At 41.0% G+C, this 16,561-nt stretch overlaps 2 protein-coding genes across 2 annotated transcripts in view; one reads left to right on the plus strand and one right to left on the minus strand.

Moving 5' to 3' along the window:
• Positions 1-9,855, plus strand: part of LOC106817505 (serrate RNA effector molecule homolog) — a gene marked incomplete at its 5' end in the record, with an annotated part of 17,921 nt that extends 8,066 nt beyond the window's left edge. Inside the window, 7 exon segments of the mRNA XM_014822173.1 lie at positions 447-605; positions 1,437-1,590; positions 2,746-2,854; positions 3,655-3,808; positions 4,109-4,259; positions 6,409-6,520; positions 7,955-9,855. Of these exon segments, the coding sequence (XP_014677659.1) occupies positions 447-605; positions 1,437-1,590; positions 2,746-2,854; positions 3,655-3,808; positions 4,109-4,259; positions 6,409-6,520; positions 7,955-8,033 (918 nt within the window).
• A 30-nt stretch (positions 9,856-9,885) lies between these two features.
• Positions 9,886-13,504, minus strand: LOC106817507 (heat shock factor 2-binding protein-like). The gene is made up of 7 exons (XM_014822175.1): positions 13,392-13,504; positions 13,093-13,196; positions 12,664-12,819; positions 11,037-11,299; positions 10,714-10,817; positions 10,360-10,460; positions 9,886-10,165 (listed from the first exon to the last, which is right to left on the minus strand). Exons 1-7 carry the CDS (start codon positions 13,489-13,491, stop codon positions 10,058-10,060), a joined length of 936 nt encoding a protein of 311 aa, XP_014677661.1. The 5' UTR covers positions 13,492-13,504; the 3' UTR covers positions 9,886-10,057.
• Positions 13,505-16,561: the final 3,057 nt, after the last annotated feature.

The following is a 16,561-nucleotide window of genomic DNA, read 5'->3' on the forward strand; positions in this document are numbered from 1 at the left end:
CCAGTGTTGTCGGCTGTTGGCAACCTATGCTAAGCCAGTGTTGTCGGCTGTTGGCAACCTATGCTAAGCCAGTGTTGTCGGCTGTTGGCAACCTATGCTAGGCCAGTGTTGTCGGCTGTTGGCAACCTATGCTAGGCCAGTGTTGTCGTGGAACAAGCCACGACCGTTGTAGATGGTGTGACGTAATAAATAGGCACGACTAATGAAATTGCAAAACAACAATAATGCAATTAAAAAGAATATTTACTTATAATTATGAAGAAAATTAAGTGGAATATAGGATTTTAAAGTAAAAATGTTAAATTAAATCTATAATGAAATAATAATGTATAATATAAAATTTTGTTGTATGTCACTTATCGTGACATCGATATATTGTGTTCGCGTTTGTGAGTCGGTGCTTGAACGATGATTGCATCGGCGTGATGCGTTCTCCTCGCACTCAGAAGCTCAAGTTTGGCGTCGACTCTCGCAACCCTCTCCTGAAGAACATCACTGATTACTTCATCGACGAAATGAGTGCCGAGGAGGAGGAGCTCATTGGCAAGGCGGAAGAGGCGGAGAAGAGTGAGTCAACGATCGACCGTGACAACACCCTCTGTCAGGTGCGTGCGAACGCCGGCATCAGCTCTATTCCCTGTGCGCTCGTGTGCAGCACAGTTGAATGAGAGCGATATATATAATATAATGTATGTGACTTGTATAATATAGCGATATAATATGTAGTGATGTCACGATCATCGATTAAACTCGATCATCGGTTGAACAGTGGCTCGAACCAAGCGCTTGGTTATCAAAATCCATAATCGATTTCATCAACAACAACAAAAAATTCGAAAAAGTGATGAGAATCAGAGATATCATCGCTACTATACAAGTTATCCTTTATTAACATACATGTATTATACACACAGTAGTAAACAGTGCAAAACAAACAGTAAACGGGGCTAAACAAGCACATACATGGCATTACATGCACACACGTACATGCACACGACGTTACGCACACGCAGGCATTCAACACCCCGAGTAACCAATTGTAACCGATCATCGGTTACTTGGGTCCAACCGATGATCGATTAGAAATTACAACCGATTGACAACACTAATAATATGTGACTTGATAATGTTGTTAATTCGGTGTTTATGTGTAAAACTTGCGTCAGTTCTGTTTACATCGAGTTTAGAGCTTTTGGGCACTTTGCCTCAACTGTAGACCTGTTCATACGTGTGAAATTTTCTGCAGTTTTAAAGGAATTGAATTTGACTGTGCAACACATTATCCCATAACTGTGGGTTTATACGCGTAAAAATTGGAGCAGTTGTAGAGAAATCGATTTTGAAGCTAGTACGCGTTTTCCTGTAACCATTATCTTCCAGCTTTTCTGTGGATACTGTCTAGGCGGACAATGTCTCACGTAGTGTTGTGTTTGCAGGTGCTCGATAAAATGATCCTGTATCTGCGCATCGTTCACTCGTTGGACTTCTACAACGCGAGCGATTACCCTCTAGAGGACGAGATGCCAAACCGCTGCGGCATCATGCACTGTCGTGGGCCCACACCAATCAACCCTGTCTCCCAGGAGGACGGTATGTACAGTTATTCTCACACATGCCAACTAGGCATTCGCTATTAGCGCAGGAGCCCAGGGGGGTCTGCCTAGCTGGAAAGGAAACCAATTTTCATGCATATAGCAATGATTCGGGTACATACCCATGTAAGGAAATGTAAGTCTGCCGGGCAGCCGGTGGTGGGTGTGGTCAGTGGGGTCATTTGAAAGGCACCCCAAAATTGAGTTAGATTAGCTGGAGAGGAAACCCCATGAAACCTATTGGAAAATGTTCGGCATGGTCCCAGGTATCAGGAATGGACACTGCCAGAATTTTTTAGTGGTGGGGCGCATCCGCCAGACCTAAAAAACCGTTACCCCAAAATTGAGCTAGATCAGCTGGAAAGGAAACCTGGCACCCATTGGAAAATGTTCGGCATAGTCTCAAAGTATCGTGAATGGCCACTGCCAGAATAAAATTCAGTGGTGGCTGTATCCGCCAGACGCCCCCAAATGTCCTATATATATATATATATATACTATTAGTACAGTGTCCTCTGTTGAAGAATGGGATGGAATAGCAGCTAATTGAGAGAATAGTATTTGCAATAATTATTATATAGATGCAAATTATAATTGCAGAATGCCAAAAGTAGTGTAATTGGAAGTAAATGTGTGTGTCGGATCTTTTTTTCTGAAAACCTGGTCATCTCCCTGACGCGGTGGTTGTGTTGTGTCTGTGCATACGTATATGTTTATTTTAGCTCCAAGAAACGGTATTGCTAGGGTTAGAATACTGTTTCGAACATAGGCTGCAGCTAAACACGTAGTTGCCTTATATTCCAAGTATCGCCAAAGAACACCACACATGTGATATACCAAATGAATCAGTAAACGTCCACCTTCTTGTAACCATCAGTGCGCTACGATGCGCTGGGTACTTACGGGGTTACAGCAACTTTTTGAGACGAATGCAACCAAATTTATGAATTTGCCACCATGTTTGCTATCATTCCGACTGTGACTAAAATCCGCAATGGATCGAACAAAGGAAATTAAACGATCTGCGGTCGTCATGTAAACCACCCCTACATCCGAGAACATGTCATCTAAGGTCTGTGCATACGTATATGTTTATTTGTGCTTGGCAGATTGGTTTGTAATTGTCATGTGTATCGTTTTCGTTTGCTTGCAGTGACGGAGTTCGTTAAGACGTTCTCCGAGAAGATAGAGCCATTCCTGCAAGTGGATGAGAAGCTGACAGAGGATGATGCGATCTCTCTCGGCAAAAAGGACCCGGAAGCGTATCCTCTCAATGCCGAAGCCATTCCTAACCGTTACATGTGGAAATTTATTGTTGCACAATGTCTCTGATTGTCAGTGAATTTCATCTATTAACCAAGTATTTAACCACAAGCCAAACTCTGCTCTGTAGCAGACATTTTTAGCAATCGATTTTTAGCTCACCTTGACATCGTCAAGAGGAGCTATTGCTATGGGGCATTGTACGTCGTCCGTCCGTCCGTCTGTTCGTGAGGGATGTGAACGTCCTATTTTGGAGCATGCCAGTCGAGCCACGCCCACTTTTTGGCAAAAATGAAAATGGCCATCTAGATTCATTCGATTTTGTTAAATTTACCTACATACCTACCTACCTAATTATACCTATGCGTAATATTGTGTTTTAGATTCTTCGTTACAGTAATTTGACTGGAATATTTTATTGCTTTTATTTGCGCGTTAATCGAAAACCAAAATGGCGATCATTTAGGCGTAGCGCCATCTCTCGCCCAGATTTCAGACTTTCAGATCTGAAACATTTATTTTCGCATCAAAACTAATCCTGAAACAAAACAGTGAAATTTCTATTAGTATAGAACAAGGAATAAAAACATTTGATCACATTTCTGTCCGTCATAAATAAAAACACTTACCAAATTTTAAATATCATCTCCCTCTTCTATCACACCCAAGGTGAGGTATAGTGTCATTGACACTTTCAGTTGGTCAGTCGTGTTTTGACGAAGATTTCACCAAGATGAATAGCAATATTGCACGTACGCATCCACTAGTAGTCTTCCTCCTTAACTAGCAATGCGTGCAGAGAGGTGGAGAAGTTCATACTTGCCAACACTCAGGAATTGGCCAAGGATAAATGGCTGTGCCCCCTAAGTGGCAAGAAGTTCAAGGGACCAGATTTCATTCGCAAGCATCTAATGAATAAACACTGCGAGAAACTGGATGAGGTTAGAGCAGAGGTAGGTTACACACACAAGCACCGCATCAGCAGCTGCATAAGCAGCAGTGAGAATAGACACTTAAAATCAAATTTAATTAGCCTTTTAACATCTGAATATAATGAAATCCCACGTGCATTTTCGATCAGCATCAGATTCTCACAACGATATTAAATTTTCACACATTCCTAATGCGATCTCGTTGTTTATGAAATCGTGCCCATATTGTCCCGCTGCAGAGATGCAGTTGCAGCAGTTTATTTTAAGGGTGTACGGTGCATCCACCACGTGCTGCAGCTCATTGCTGTATTTTTGCAATAGGTTGCCTACTTCAATAACTATCTGCTCGACTTGCGGAGACCTGTGGCACAGGATCAGACCAAGATGATGGCGCAGCCACCAATGGGCATTCCCTATCCCCAGGCTCCCCAGCCAGCAGCCAGCTATCATCCACGCCCTCAGCCGTCGTATGGTGAGCACGGAACGCGATAGTCGCTGCCGACATGTCATCGCGATCGCGGGCTATGCCGCAAAAAACTATTTGGTCAGCAGGTCTAGGAATTATTGAGCGCTTGTCTACCAGACACTAATCGTAGTGATGGGAATCTGTTGGAATTTCATCATCGATCATCGGTTGCACCAAACCGATCGATGATTGAAGATAATTGGTTGAATGTTACTGATCGCGGCTACCAGATATTGAAATATATCATATATCATATAATACAGTATTTTTAGCTCATCTGACGTAGTCAGATGCAGCTTGTAGAATCGCATGATTGTCCGTCTGTCTGTCCGGTCGTCCGTCCGTCCGGGAGTGCGTCAACAGTTGGGCACAAACCTTAACCGCTCGATGTACAGTGACGATATTCGGGATGTGGGGCGGGGATCGTGAAAAGGACTCGGGATGATCAATTTGGGGTTCAAGGGTCAAAGGTCAAGATGTGTAAACGGAGGGGAATATTTCCCCCTTAACTTAAGGTATAGGAGGAAATACGGAATTGCGGCACAAATCTGTACATCGATCTATGCTCTTAATATTCGGTGTATATAGTGTGATGGGCAGGAAACCCATCACCAGTGCGAAATTGGAGGTCACAGGTCAAAGGGCACTGGGGGAAAGGTCAGATATCAGACATTTTCTGAGGACATGGCCTAACGGACAGAGTGGAAAACTGATATCACTTTATTGAAAGGACCATGAAATGTGCTTTCCACTGACGTGCGAAGAGTAAGTGTCTGATAACTTTTTGACCCTCAAGAGGAGGGTTAAACATGGATTTGTTGACTGTTAAGAAAGGACTGAACTGTGTTTGATGGTACTTGTGTGATCGTGGAAGACTTAAATTCCATAGTGAAATTCTGCATGCAAAACTTACTTGAACAACGTTTACGCACCTTAAATCATATATGAACTTCATTCTCTATACTGCTATATGCGATTCTGTACGTTGGGAATACAATGTCAATAGCACTTACGCAAACGTCTGTTTTTGATTATGCCAACTATAAATAGGCCTACCTCGCAGACCTGTGCCTGAGGTGGGTGGCTGATAGCACAGCATGGGCTAAAACATAGTTCGGATTATCTATTCCCTGCACCTAGTCAGTATACACGCCATCTATCGGAACAGAGTGAGAAGAATGTCCCGGCAGGATAGGTCAAATGTATATTGCGCTCAAAAGTGCAGAAAGAATTACTTTCTTAACTTCAGTTTAACCAATCTTGAGATAAGTAATTGCAGAAATGAATCATCAAACCTACCAATGAAAATTTGCCAGTTTTGTACTGTCCTTGGCATGGCTCTCTCCGTCGACGTTACAGTAGTGTGCAATGTCGGGATATGGTGGAGCATGCTGGCTTGTGGACGCTGCAGAGTGCAGTTATACGTGCGTCTGCCTTACCTCTGCCCGCCATCTTCGTCAAAAGTTTAGACGCCGCGCGGCGAAATCGGAAAGTACATTTCAATCGATGACGTAACTGATACAGTAGTGCGCCGCGTGGGTGTTATTTGTTTATAAACAATTTAGTCTGACTGACTCTCTCCCTATCTCTCCTCTCGCCTGCTCTCTCTCTCTCTCTCTCTCTCTCTCTCTTTCTCTTTCTCTTTCTCTTTCTCTTTCTCTTTCTCTTTCTCTCTCTCTCTCTCTTTCTCTTTCTCTTTTTCTCTCTCTCGCCTTACAAAGGTGTCACTACGCACGACTGAAATGTTACGTTTATAACCGTAGCAACAGACCTTAGATGAGCCCAGACGCTCTGCGGCTCTTGTTTGTAGTACAATATTCTAAAAGCTATGTAACACTTGTATACATGCTTATGTTTGTTGTAGGTTAGATTTACTGTCTCCATAGCTGTAAAGTAACCAAAATAAACAGAGTTATCGTTCATTCATTTCATCAATGTTTGCAAATTTTATTAAAAAATTGTTTTCCTTTTTGATGAGCGATTATTGATTTTCGTAATCGAGCGCTTATTCCGGTTGCTGCAAGCGACTGACAATCAATTATAATCGATCTTCTGGACATCACTATCTAATCCCGTGCAGAAGTTGTCAAAAGTCGGCCGCGTCATGCGTGTTTGCTGTAGTGTTCTGACAGGTTGGCCTGTGTCGTATCTGCAGGTGGCTATGCTGGAGGCGGCGGCGGTTACAGAGGAGGGTACAACCAGGGTGCTGACGCAGGCTTCTCCCGAGGAGGTGGGAGAGAATACCACAATCGCAGTGGTCGTGGACGGTAAGTAGTATGTTAAGTCATCATATCATATATCATATATATCTATTCTGCACTGTTGAATATTAATAGAATAACTGACACCTTGTGTCGTTAATAAGTATACAAGCTTATTGCCTAATTCACATTAGTTTGTCCAGTTTCAGTGCTGGGTACCTTACAAACCAGACCCGTTAAACAACAATGAGTTCACGTGAGAATAAGATTAGGTAAGATGTGTGAACCGTATGTTCTAACCAGAGTGGTGAACCGAGAATTTATGGGGCGTTACGTATGCAAAAAAGCTGCGATGCAGATATACTCTGTTATACTCGCAACCACTTTGTGACTCAAATTGTAAGCAACTGCTGATAAACTGAGCTTATTAGCTATTATAATTGGGCTTTTTATTAGTAACCAGCAGTGAAATTTGACAACATAATATGAATTTGGATGTAAGAAAATAAACAGCACAAGGTTTCAGTTATTATAGCATTTGTCAAGATTGCGGATTAGATGGCCATATTTGGGCTTTTACGTACAAGCATGTAAATCATACTGCCGAGATAAACGAGACAGTAACGGGTATTTTTGCTTGTTTATAAGGTGGCTAGTAGATAGAATAATGTTAAAATTCCATGATTCATTCACATATACATATGAAAACATTTGTTGCGACTTAACATGCATATTATCTGGCCATCTTGAATTCCCTTTATCATCACTGTAAGTCAAGGTTACGGAGTATTGCATCATAATATTTTCTCATTTTTAATTATCTATAAAAACTGTGCTAATAATAATAACTTGTATGTACTTGTATGTATTTACATATCGTGCATTGCCTCGCATTTCCGAGCGCAGATGTTAATAAAAATTAGTGTAGGACCTTTATATCACATACTGTGCGTATAACGTCTACTGGTGGGGATGGGGACCACACTGACAACTGAAGAACTTGGAAACAATACGTAAACCAGGAATGTTAAAGTGATTACGTCACCGTAAATAGTAAAAATTAAAAAAACATTAATACATAAAAGTAATTCTGTTCACTTTTTATGGTTAAATTGCTGCATTATACTTCTTATTTTACTATATTGTTCGATGTGAACATACACTCGTGACTTATACATAGCCCATAGCAAGCAATTAATGTCAGGAACACAATATCAAATCGTCCAGGTTTTTTGGATTTTTAACTAGTTGAGAAACAATCTTATCAGGTAAGAATTTGACGATACGTTTAGTCCCGTTAGTTCTTACTTTTAATGTAAAAAAAATGGGAACAAACATTTTACAAATTTTACCATAGAAAATTCGTGACGTAGTCAATTTAATACCCGTTTCGAAACGATCAATCCTGGGATTGGGACTTAAACTTCGCATGGGCTCTGGCTGCAAACTGTACTGCAAGAGCGGGTATGAGGAAACGGCATTTCTCACGTTTCTGTTTAGGTACGGCGACCGACGCGACCCACGCGACCTCATACAGTACCAGGATCTAGACGCACCGAACGACTACGACATCTTCTAGATGCCGCGCCGGCCCCCGCTCATAACCCGCTGTTCAGTTTATCATTTAGATGGCACGACATCTGGGAGGCGCCATGCTAAAACCTGCTGTTCCATTTATCATTCAGATCGGTTCGCCTGGGAATCGCACGCGCGTGCTCGAAGCACGTGCGAGTTTTTATATAACGTGTAAATTCACGCCCCTCCGCCACCCCCTCGTCATTTTAAGTTGTGATGATCATAAATGGATGAACGCAGGTTTTCGTATGACGTCTTCTAAATCTTGCTATTGCTCTTTCAGTGGCGGATACTTCCAGCAGTCATGACGGAACTCTCAGCTCATTAGCTGGAAACTGTAAGAATCTAATTCCCTCAGGCAACAATGCATGAGTTTAGCAAGTGATCGCAACCCCTGAGTGTCTCGTTACATTTGGCAAAAAAACAGACCTATTTATATGAAAAATGAGTTTGCTAATCACTCGGGTAGAAATGCACATAATGCATTTCGTATGCCTTGGCATTGCTGTGGCAATGCAATTATTTGTTTCAGTAAGGTGACGTAAATGGACTGGTCAGTGATCAGTATATCAAGTTACTTGGTGAACTCTTAAATTGCTGTACGTAATCTAAATACTAGAAATTATGAGCACGCATCTAAGCTTCATAAGCATGTATGTATAAATTTAAACATTGGAGCATCACGTGCATGTGTGCGCGATATCAAAAAATGCTAGCTCTTTGCTAGCTTATCGTACATCATGGTATTTTTATTGACTGCGAAGTTCATTTTTTATGTTACTAAACTGCTTTTATGGCAAATGCCAAAATATAGTGTTCCACTAAGTAAAAGGGAAAATGAATATTAGTTGTCCGGCAAAAACATTTACATAAATTATTACGAAGTGAAAAGTAGGGGCCGTTTACAGACATTGGATGAAAATTATGGACAATTATGGAATGTTCATAATACAAAATAAAAACTTTCTAAAAATGTTTTGCAATATTCAATAGTAATCCATATGATCAGCAAACTGGTGTTATGTGTATCAGCATGTTCATTTGACAGGAGTAGCAGACTGTTGGCTCAATGCCAGCAGTTCTACATGCTTGTGTGCATGTATATGCAACTCTCTAGTCTATGTTTGATAGTAAAAACAACGAACACGCTTATTAAATAAAAACGTTTGATTCAGTTTTTCTTTAGTTTATTCCAAAAAAGGGTTTCTTACACAAATGAATTAATTTTACAATATATGCTTAATATCTGTTATTATACGTGTGCTTGTCTAGCTTGCTTATATGGGCAACTTCAACTTATTTGGCAGTGCTTAGTCAACTACACATGTGGTCATCTTTTTTCTATTAGGGCTGTTATTGAAGTGTCTGTAATTGTCCGTAAATTTCATCACCGACTTTCCATTATCGTATATAATCTGCAATTTTCACTTCATCGTAAATCCTGAGTGTTGATATCCACATTGTTATCAATTGTTTACAACTCTTGTAATGTTCCTTTAACGTGGAATCTGTCTCTGTTTTAAAATTGTATGCATTGTCTTTTACCACGTTTATTTTTCCACAAGTTATAGTTGTATAATACTTGAAATTACTGTCATTGCCAATACAACAAAGTAGTAATTGTTTTGTGCATTCACCTATCTCTCTGCAGCAATAGGTGGTTACATATATTCATGTCTTGTAAGATGATATATCCCTTTCTCCATATATTCATGTCTTGTGAGATGATATATCCCTTTTTCCAGAATAGCATATAAAAGAATTGCAACATGTGTTAAACTTTGTTAATGTGTTTGATAATTAATAAAAGAGCGAATGTTAATGTATAACGTTTGTATAATAATTTTAATAGTAGTATTTTGCCTGTTAACCCCAATACCACTAGTCTGGTCTGAACATCGATGGTCATTAGATAGACCCAAAGTGTATTGACTAATGACTTATTAATCAAACTTGGTAGCTACAGACAACAAATCGGTCACCGCTTCTACCTCCGTTGTTTATCAACTGGATATCATCTGTCATCAGCTATGACTCCCTGGTCAGTGCTACCAAGTCTGTCATCATTTCTATGATGCCTTTTTGTAGGTTTCCATGTGTAACCTCGCTTAACTCCTGCAAGGTTGGACGTGGCAGCTGCAAGCATCAATGAGGGAATTTACAGATTTCCTATAGTAAATTACATAGCAGCTAGAACACACCGTGATGTGACATCAGTTGATTTTCGTCGAATCTAAAACACCTAAGTGTACGTTACCGCAACAAGGTACATGGTTGTTATGGTAATGTTGAACATAAGACACTTGTGCAAGGTTTCAATGATTACTCACCACTTCCAGTAGCTCTTGTAGAAGACCAGGGCTCTGCATTTCGTACACTAAGGATTGGATCAGCCTGAGTGCATGTTCCCGGTTCCCCTCACATGTGTCACCTACAGAAAAACCTCCTGCCCTAGTCAACATTTTAATATGATATAGGATGCACTAAAGAACCTAATGCTGTAATGTGACAACCAGAACACTTTTAGTGATTGGTGCACCTTGGCATCTGTGGACGTTACTTGACCAGTTTCACTGTGGAATTTCACGAGTGTATAGGGCAGCGTTGATGATTGCGTGCCAAGTGACCCAGCAATAGTAATAAGATAACATTGACACCTTGGACTTAGACAAGCAACTACTTACTGGTCACGGTGTAAGCCAGTCTCCCTATGATTCCATGGCTTTGACTAAGCAATTTCAGGCCTTCCTTATTGATGCTTACATTGTACAGCGCCATCAATAGCAGCCTCAAAAATGCAAAACGTTGACAGATATGAAACAGTTTTGCATAAAAGTGCATACTTCATACTTGAACTATTCTGAAAAATGGAATAAGTGTGGCAGCCCAACCTCAGTGTATCATACCAGTCTGATTATAAGACTACTTTCCAGTGATTATACTAATGACACTAATGAACAAACTACTAAGTCCATTATAGATTTTGGCTGCTAACCACTTTACTTACTTTCTAAGCTTAGGAAAGGAGGGTGGGGAAATGGATCTCAACACATCTGTATACATTTCCACCAGCTCTCGGCCACTGACATTTCCCATGAGAAAATGGCGACCGTATGGGACGGCGGCAATGTTAGTAATGATACCACACAGAGCCAGCACAAAGTGTGATTCCTCACTATCCTCTACCATCTGTGTGCATGGCGTGTCGTCGTTATACGTCTGCACGTAGCTGTCCAATGTGCCAACAACTAATCGTAGGAAGTCGTCCACCTGGAGATGAAACAACAGACTTCAACAGCAGAAAGCTCGAAACAAGGCTTAGAAGTCAGCATATGTATAGGAGACAACATCTAGACAATATCAGAGACCATCACGATTAGCTTAGCTAGCAGTGACTATCAAAGACAACTGAGAACTGATACCATGACACAATTAGATTTGCAGGCATGAGAACAGGTTGAGATGTTTTTGGAGGAAATATTTAAATTCGTGCTGCACACTGTCCTGCTAGGGGGGTCTGGGAGCATGCCCACCCAGGAAATTTTTTAAATTTGGAAGAGCAGATAGGCCATTTCCATGCATTCTGGGGAAAATTGTAAGTCCATTCTGTTTTTAGTAAAAGACCAATTTCGTGACTAACAATTCAAAGTCTAGTCATTTTCTATGAAAATTTCAATGTTTTATGTGGCGGTTAACTTAAAGCATGCCTTAATTTAGATTACATAGATACACCGCGATATTTATCTGGAGTTACGTTACTTCTGTGTGAAATTTGACGTACATTTCCTGACTTTTTATGACGTTTAAATAAAAAATGGCATCCATTTTGACAAAAAAAGTACACCTTACCCCCTAAACTTTTTATTAGTTTTTTGCATCAATCTCCCGGGGGGGGGGGGTCACTCTCTATTAGAACATTACCCAATGTGCATTCTCACTAAAATAATAGGCCCCCTAGTGCGAACTGCACATTGGAAAACCCTACCACCTATTACAGACACATTGAAGAATACCACCCCCTATTGCATACACAATGAAAATATCCCACCCCTATTGCATACACAATGAAAGAGTTCTACCGGGGGTCCTACCCCCTATTGCCTTCCTCTTGCAGACAAGTGGAGGGCAAAGAGTAGAGGGAATACTGGGGGGGTACTATGTGGTTCGTCATGAGGGGGGCCTACTGCGGGCGCGGTGCTTGACTTGAACGATCCCGAGGCTTATTGCGGGATTAGCTTAGTAAAGGGGGGCCTATTTGCTCCCGCGCGGGCCGCTTTAGAAGTTGAAAAACACACCCCCCGAACTCGCAAAATTTGGCAACGCACATGGGGTAATAACGGCATATATAGTGACCCCCCACCCCCGGGATCAATCTCAAGAATGACTAAAATGAAGACTAAAACCCGGAAATCTGCGAATGCGTGGATATTTCTCATGCCTGGATTTGGGAAAAAGATGGGAGACAATAATATCATTTTCCAATAACATGATACCATGGGCTAAGAATTCAGCAATGACATGCACCTTGTAAACATAGATTTATAGACATGGTCATGGGATGGTGCTTTGATGGTTACCTGTAAATCCAAGCTTCTAGCATATCAGTTACTGTATACCTGCCCAGGTGTGTTTACCTTACTTCCCTGTAGCATGGCATGTGTGCTACTCTCGGTCTGGGACACTCGCCACAGCAACGTTGCTAGAGCACTACCCAGGCTAACACAGTACTCAGACTGCTGGCCTAACTGGTTGCTTAACAGTTGTGCCTCACATCTCAGATGACACTTTTCCTGTGCATGAGAAATTCGCAGAAACCCATTGGCAGATACAATATGATGTACTCGTGTGCATCTTACAGACATATTAGTAGATTTATGCATTGAATTAGGAATACTTTTAGTGTTTGGTGGTCTTGATTTTTTTATGGCTTATATATATATTTTTTTAATGTATTTGGCATGCACAACCACCCTGCCTTCTGAAATACATGCTTTTTTTACGGTATTTAAATCAGGAAGTAACATTTGTTATCAGGAATGTTCTGGATTCTGTATTTTCTCAACTTCTTTCTCCTCCTCAAGGATCTGTTGCTTGGCTTCAAGCCTTGATTTCCAACAGCTCACTTCTGCAGTGGCTCCACCTAGCTTCGCACGCAGTGTTTCTGTTTCTGCCAAAATTTTCAGATAAAACACCATATTCTTGACACTTACAGTTACATACTTGACTATAACGTAGCATGCTCGATAGCAATTTTTATACTTTATAAAACCAACTACAACTATCGAGAATATCTGAGTTAGGAAATTACACTGATTTTGCGAAAATATTAATAACATCTCACAAGATTATCCTGTGGTCTTACCATCTAAAGTCTTGTCCAGGGCTTCACTTAACTGATGTATGTCTTGCTGTATAGTTTGCTTCAATGATTGCTTCAGCTGCTTAGCTTCCAGCTCCAGCATGTCTAGACTCCCCTTGCTTACACATAACTGGCCCAACTAAGAAGTAAACACCAATATACTATACGTATGTACGTGATATGCATGTTTGAACACCTTCCTCACGTGAAGATTTTTTTCCGACATGCTGTTATCCCTATAATCACACTCAATCCACAAAACGGCGCCACACCACTCATGCATGCCCAAGGAGGCACGGGCACATGCATGGGCACACTCACGCATGCGCGTGTGCTCACGCATGCGCGTGTGCACACACGCACACACATACACACACACACACACACTAGATAACCTATATAGTATCAATTTGTTTAGATCAAACTGATGATAAATACATTATTACGAGGATGCAGAACCGCTATTACCTGGTTTCTACTTTTAAATTCATCAGCTTGAAACTGTTTCCATTCTGTCATCAAACTTTCCACATTTGCTTTTGTGAACTCGATCAGCTTTTCCTAAAAATAACGACATGAAGTTTATGCTTGTACTTACACCCTACCAAACAATAATGATCCTCCAGTACCAACTGGTATGAACATATATTTGTACAGTGCTATTCTCCAGAAATACAATGTGCTACTGGTAGTGGTAATAACTGCGTAAAGGACGACTTGGAGCTAACTGAATTGTTTTTAATTCGGTGAATGTTTGCTGTATTTTGAGTTAGATCTAAGAGGCAGCCATACATTGAAAGACAGTGAAAAACATTTTTATTGATATTAGTCTTGCAAGCCCGGTCAAACTAATTTTGAAGAAGACTTTTGCATGTTTTTATAACAATAACATACAACAATTCATGTCGATTATGATAGGCCTGATGCAAATACACTAATTTAGGACTTGTTGCAATCTTGTGACAGCATGTCAACCAAACAGAAACAACTAACAAAATTAAGCAAAGTCACATAGTTTATATAATGATTACTCCCCAAAATGATTATATTTATTATTTAGAGCTGTGAGCCTAAGGCACGTGAAGGTGCTCAAATACAAAAAATTCAAATCTATCGACCTACTTCTGCCACTCAAGTCACGGCAGACAATCGCTGCTTCGTGATCTAGGCCTAGATTCACTGCCAGAGAAACTGCACAGCTAGGTTAGCCTTTGCTTTAGAAGTTAAACTTTTCAAAAATTATATATATACATTTGTTCGTATATATAATTATTATAAACAATATCATATATACATGTAGAGATGTATATATACACTAGACTATCAGGGCTGCCAACATTGGGTGATAGGTAAGATTGAGATGCGAGGGAGCGAAGCGACCGAGAGGGGGTGGGTGTGGGAGTGGGGTTGGCCCCCTCCCACGGTAGGGAGCTTTTGCATTTTATAACTTCAATTTGTGCAATTTGGTGCATACTAAAGTGACTGTTTTCAGGTATTGTAAGATTTTTTTTGCTGTGCGTGAGATATTTCAGCCTTTTATTCATGAAGAGATATTCATGCGTGAGATATCTCGGCATTTTTTTGCAGTGCGTGAGATATTGTAAGATCAGCGTGAGAGCGTGAGATTTGGTCAAAATGCGTGAGAGTTGGCAGCCCTGGACTACCGTATGTATATTTGATACGTGACTAGTGAAATTCGAACTTCTTTGCCTCCAATGGTGAAACGTCTTCCGGATGCCACAAGTGCGACCAACGGCGACGCCTACGCCTACGGCTACGGTGCGTGGTCAGTCCAAGCCAAGGTTAGTTCTGGTTGATTTCCGTACTTACACTAGTGAAATTCAAACTTCTTTGCCTCCAATGTTGAAACGTCTTCCGGATGCCACAAGTGCGACCAACGGCGACGCCTACGCCTACCTACGGTGCGTGGTTAGTCCAAGCCAAGGTTAGTTCTGGTTGATTTCCCTACTTACACTTACAGCATCCTTTAGCACTGTTCTCTCGCTTTCGTAGTAATTTGATTTCACCGTGGGAATTATGTGGTGGCTTGGACCTTCTCTCTGCGTTGTAGCAACTGCAATATCACTTCTTTCCATTTCAATCTCGTCCTAGCTTATGTTGGAGAGTGTGGTTTGGCGGCGACTACAATGCGGATTATGCCGATCGAAAAAAGGAGCGACACTAGCGCCTCTGCGGAGTTAGAAGAAAAATACGCGGGAGACCCAGTAGGCCCTACGCTGTGTCAGTGTGTGTTCCTACCACTGATCTCTATAATAAAATTGTATTATACTATAGTCTAGAGACCAGTGGTTCCTACGCCTGTGTGTAACACGCCGGCCATCTACTCCGTCAAATTACTATCGTACGTTTCTATCAAACAGCATTTTTGATTCACCTTTCGTATTTATTCCCTTCTCTATCTGCCTACCTTTGCGTGTGTCTGTCTGTATATCACTATCTATCATAGATAGATAGATAGAATACATAGATAGATAAATAGATTAGATGGCTGGTTAAGATTACGATAGATAGAGAGATTAGAGTAGGATAATGGGGCGGGAGTACGATAGAGTAGATAGATCGATAGGATGCATAGATAGATAGATAGGATAGATTGAGTAGATAGACAAATAGGACGTGGGATAGGATGAGGATAAGATGAGAGTAGATACATAGGATAAGATAAATAGATAGATGGATAGGGGTAGAGTAGGGATAATAGAGTAGAGTAGAGTGAGGGATAGATAGATGAGATAAAGGATAGAGATAGATTAGGATAGGGGCTAGGATAAGAGGTAGATAGGATATGCAGGAGCTACGGACCTGGATAGATAGAATAGATACGGATAGATTAGGATAGATAGATAGATAGCTAGATAGATAGATAGATAGAATAGATGAGATAGATAGATAGATAGAGTTTGATAGAGGTAGAGAGGGAGGTAGGTAGGGAGAGGGATAGATAGAAGATAGGATAGCGGTGAGATAGATAGATAGATAGAATAGATATTAAGTGGGGGGCGGGGGGGCGGCCGGTGGGGCGGGGCCCGTGAGCGGGGGGGGGGGGCCGGCGGCGGATGTGTAATAGATAGATAGATAGATAGATAGATAGATAGATAGATAGATAGATAGATAGAATGATATTGATAGAGACAGAGATAGATATAGTGGAT

This window comes from Priapulus caudatus, unplaced genomic scaffold (genome assembly GCF_000485595.1).
Source record: "Priapulus caudatus unplaced genomic scaffold, Priapulus_caudatus-5.0.1 Scaffold1749, whole genome shotgun sequence".
Classification (NCBI taxonomy): domain Eukaryota; kingdom Metazoa; phylum Priapulida; class Priapulimorpha; order Priapulimorphida; family Priapulidae; genus Priapulus; species Priapulus caudatus.